Genomic DNA, 4956 nt, shown 5'->3' with positions numbered 1-4956 from the left:
CCAGCATATCCATGCCAAACCGAATTAAAGAGCTAACGCCACAGAGCAGCAGTCAACTCTAATCAGAGATACCACAGTTTCAAAGAGATGCAAGACCCACAAGGCAGGTAACAGAAATCAGTGGGATTGTCAATTTACTTTGCACTTTCTCCCACACACACACAAGACTCCGTCTCTCCCTCCCTCTCTGTCTTAGGGCTGTTTGCCTTCGCCCCTTATCTATAAAGATAAGCTTCTTACTGTGTGTTCAGTATGTTATCAGATGTTTGTGGCCCATATTTGGTGCAAAAGAGATGCTGGCATCCTCCAAAGAGCCTCCATTGAACCCTTTACAATCCAGTGCAGTTTTTAAACATGGGTTCATATTCATGCTGCTGAGCGACTAACTGAACCCCCAAAAAGCAACATTACAATTACAATTCATATATGAATTCTCAGTTAAAGAAGCCTTATGAGTGGGCCCCCAATATCCTTTTAGCTGCGTTGAGGGAGACTCAGGAAGTTGATTTGCCTTTATTTGCATGTCCTATACCAAGTATACCAGATGAGTAGGGTATGCGTGTTAAAGAGCGAAACATACTTAATCGATGTATCTATGAGGCCTGGTGTTTTTCCACATGGTTCAATGTTCAGGGGTTATAGCAAGCAGTAGTATAAAGGACATTTGAATGTCTAAACTTTATTGCAATCGAATGACTGGCAAAGCTGACTCACCTCTGGCCGGTTAATCTTCTCCGCTTCAGCCTGGGCCGGGGGCCACACGCCGTACTTGCCAACTGACTGGCGGGCTGCAAGAGAGAGAAAGAATAAAAAGTGGGTGCGGGCAGGAAGAAAAAGGTAGAAACAATGCAAAGGTGTTCCTGTGATTTTGTTTGTGCCCCACACTGAAATACGAGGAGAGGTAAACTTGGTGAAAGAGAAACAAAAATAGGCACCGGACATAAAGGAACATGACAAAGTTTGCATGATTCATTGTCTGCAAAACAATACATGATTTCCCAACACTGAGTCATGGTCATTCAGGTCAGGACTGATCGGTTTGTCACACAGTTGTTAGACCTACGATGATTGGAGACACTTTCATTCAAATGCATCCTTAAATAAAAAAACAAAAAAACCTTTGGCAACCGTTGCTGCCAAAAAAACACAAACAAACTGTTTCAAGTCTGATGTTCCCTCACAGCCTGCCAGAGGAACTCATTGACACCACCCATCATGTTCCAAATTTGTTCATCTGCTTAACTTAAAACTGGGTGTTATTTAACACTATTAATTATATAAAAGCTGATATTGTTTCAAACAATTCAACTGTCAATGTTCAGGACAGTTTGCTCAAGTTGTATGTTTTTGCCACACTTGGAGAAGAAGCTATTTATTTATAATTTTTAGCTATCTATTTCAACTGATTATCAACTTCTTTTGGCTGACTGACTTCTCAGCTTGCTTGCTTTCACACCCTCTCAATCGCAACATGCAGTGTTCAGGTGTTACCGGTGTCTCAACATGTGGATGTGTTTGTTTAATCAAATTGTTATTCACATATATATATATATATATATATATATATATATATATATATATATATATATATATATATATATATATATGTAGGGATTAGTTGAGCATCTCTGTCATGTACCCTGACAACTGCAGAAGTATCCCCTGCGGCACAAGTACTCCTGGTTGGGAATCTCTGTTATATAGTACATGCACACAATGGCAGCAAAGTAGAAGCACAGAGATAAAGATCTGAATATTGGCTGCACTCTATTTCACATTTGCTCTTGTTGTCAAAAGTCTCTATACTAACTCTATATCACCATGATAACAACCCCCCCCCCCCCCCCCCCCCATCACTATATTTTGCCTGTGGACTCGATCAAAGTGTCGAGATATGATTCTGGACTTTTCTTCACCTCAGCTTTCACAAATAATATGACGGATGCTTTATTTGTTGTGAAGCTACAGCATTGCATTTTGTTCTTGGGCAGTTTCTGCTCTCAGGAGCAAAATTATTGCTCATAACAGCTAACAATGATTTCGAAAGTTGTTTTGAGGTTTTCCACTGACCCTGAGAAAAATGAAATAATGTGCTCGCTCTGCTTTTTCAAGGGTTTTTCATCATCCCACCACAGAAAATTACACTCATACCCACACACAAGCATCCATACACACATTCTCTGTGTGGGCTTGTAGGTAGAATCAATCATACCCAGCACACACGCTACACCAACCTGCTGTGGGTGTCGTTCCCCCTCTGGATGATGAGCCAGGAAAGTCAGGAACGGCTAGTCCATTCAGTGAAGAAGAAGACAACGTGGGACTCTTCCCTTCTGTGCTGACTGGCCTCCCTCCTCCGCTTCCCACTCCTTTTGCACCCTCTGTGCCCCCATACAGACTGATCCTCTGCTGGTGAAGCTCCTTCTCCCTCTCTTGAGCCTCCCGGATATCCTGCTCCACTTTAACCAAATTTGTTGAGGAGCGCAGCTTGAAAAAGGGGTTCTCCTTGGGTGCCCCCTCCTCCTCTTCCTCCTCCTTTTCCTGCGCTTTCACTTTAACCCCACCATTTCCTCCTGTCCTGGATGATGACAAGTACAGACTTCCAGAGTCGACTACAGTGACGGGCTCTGCCTCTGGTTTGGCACGGTAGAGCTTCTGTGCTGGGACACTCAGATTGTTCTCTAGGATGATTACCTGACAGCCTGTCCCCTCAGAGAAGCCCGGTCCTCTGGGAGTCCCCCCTCCTTTGGCTAAGATTGGGCTCTGTGTGGGAATCCTCTCCACATATGAGCCTCTTATGGTGGACGCCTGTGATGAGAAGTCCTCCATGTCCTCCAGGGTTGAAATGTCACTGGCAGAGGACCAGGATGTGGCCTTACTCCTGGCTGACAAAGTCAAAGTTGAGTCATCGAGTTTCTGAAAGGATTCAAAAAGCTGTTTCCTCTCTTTGACTTGGCGTACCGTGCCTTTGTCATAGAAACCTGGAACTTTTCCAAGCTTGACCAGATCCTGTTCTCTCTGGGTCTCCTCGTGGATCTCATGTTGCATCTTTTTTCCTGCTAACTGCCTGTCTTTGCCTTGACACATCTCAGATTTAGCATGTATGGACTGGCAGAGAACAGTTTTCCTCAAAGGGATCTCTACATACTCTGGTGAAGTGGGTGGATTCGGAAGCCCTCTGGACCTTCTCAGGCTGTGTTCACGCTCTATAGACCGTCGGATCTCCTTCTCAATGGGAGTCTCTTTGGGTACAGCTGCTGCAGTGACTGTAGAGACGGTGGTATTGCCCTCCAAAGTGCTGCATGGGGAGAAGTCTGCTGAAACTCCACTGTCACTCTGGCTATCATCACACGAGTCACTCTCCATCCTGGTGTATCTAGAAGACACAAAGCTGTGTTTTTCTGTCTTAACCTCTGTTTTTAACAGTCCTCCACCGTGTTGCTGCTCAACAGTCTTGTTCCCTTGAAGTCCTCTCTCTTTCTGCCCTCCCTCTACACCTGTTTGCTTGCTTTCTCCCTCTGTCCTTTCCCCCGCCCTGCTGTGCCTTTCTCTCACAGTGTGGTATACACAACCAGAGCCTTGAGAAGCGGCCCCGCCCTGATTAAACAGCTCCATGGCAACAGTTGACAAAGGTGAAGAGCTCTGGCCGAGCACCTGTTGTGCTGCTTCCTGGTTTTCTCCCTTGGGGGCAAGTTCATTTTGGCTCTGGGACAACAGCTCCTCCTGTTGTTCGGCTGAGGTAACTGCATGCAGGGTTGAGACTGGGTCTTGTTCAGTGGAAATATTGGAAGAATATGAAGAAGGCTTGCCTCTGATATCTAGTGTAGTCAATTGCTGCTGACAAGACATACTATCAATGCTCACTTCTTTTTCTTCCTCGCTTTCATCAGCAAAAGGAGGAGAGCATCCATCATCTCTGTTGTTTCTATCAGAGGGATTATTTTCAGGTTTACTGTTATCAAAACCATCTGGTAAGAAGTTCAACTGTATGCCATTTTCTTCTGTTGTCACATAATCTCCCGTCATCTCCTCAGATGATGAGTCTATCTCTCTATTTACTGGTTCAGTGAGAAGAGAAGGCCATTCTTGACTATTCTGGCTATCAGGAGACGTAAGGTCTTCTGTTGGGTCTGACCTGATCTCAGCACCACTGATCCACTCAGCCACCTCCCCCTCTTGACTGGAAAAGCTTTCTTTCTCAAAGCCTTCCTCTGTTGATGAAGCACTGAGCTGCGGCGGAAGTGGGAAAGCATCCTCACATGGATCAGCAGACTTCTTAGATTCCTCTTGAGCCTGTAACGCTTCTGATAGTTGGTCAACTTGTTCTAATTCTGTCACCATCTCTTGTGTCTCCCTGAGGGCGCACAGACTAGTTCTTGTTAATTCCTTATTTTCCGATCTGGTTGCATCAGCTGTTTCAGCTTTTGAGAGCAATTGGTTCTTCTGGGGTGTTTGGTCTCGAGCTCCAGACTCCAGGGAGTCTATGTCCTCTTCAGGCTCTGCCCTGGGAGCCTTTATGTCTTGCAGTGGGGAGTCGTGGCTTATGGTTGCACCCACTTCACCATGCGCACAGAACTCATCGACCCACTCGTCTAGTGAGTTGACAGGACCCTGCTCCTGCCAGGCCACTGGCTTTGCCATGGTGACAAGTCTGCTGATGTAAAACCGTTTTGATCAGTGAGGATGTTTGGCCTCCAGCCAGTCAGCCTGAGTGAAAGAAAGCAGAGGAACACAGAGGGGGAAGAGGGGGAACAACAGAGTAATTAACAGAGTTCAACAACAAACATGGCCACCCATTTTATATCCCATATTTCAACGCAGATGAAATGATTTGCTGTAGACTGTAGCGTGCAGTACCACGCGAATAATCATCATATTGTATTTACTGTGACATTTACTGTGGAATAGTTTTGAAATGCTAAGAGCTTTGTTTTTATTTCTGTTTATTAAAACTCT

General features: G+C 45.1%; 1 protein-coding gene across 1 annotated transcript in view; it reads right to left on the bottom strand.

Annotated features, from left to right (window-relative positions):
- Window positions 1-4641, bottom strand: part of misp3 (MISP family member 3) — a 7452-nt gene extending 2811 nt beyond the window's left edge. The window contains exons 1-2 of the mRNA XM_029430304.1: window positions 2235-4641; window positions 715-788 (exon numbers count right to left, since the gene is read on the bottom strand). Coding sequence (XP_029286164.1) covers window positions 715-788; window positions 2235-4641 — 2481 coding nt within the window. The remainder of the gene's footprint in view (window positions 1-714; window positions 789-2234) is intronic.
- Window positions 4642-4956: the final 315 nt, after the last annotated feature.

Source organism: Cottoperca gobio, chromosome 1, assembly GCF_900634415.1.
Source record: "Cottoperca gobio chromosome 1, fCotGob3.1, whole genome shotgun sequence".
In the NCBI taxonomy this organism is placed as follows: domain Eukaryota; kingdom Metazoa; phylum Chordata; class Actinopteri; order Perciformes; family Bovichtidae; genus Cottoperca; species Cottoperca gobio.
Note: the sequence above shows the minus strand (reverse complement) of the source record. Positions and strands in the feature narration are given on the sequence as shown.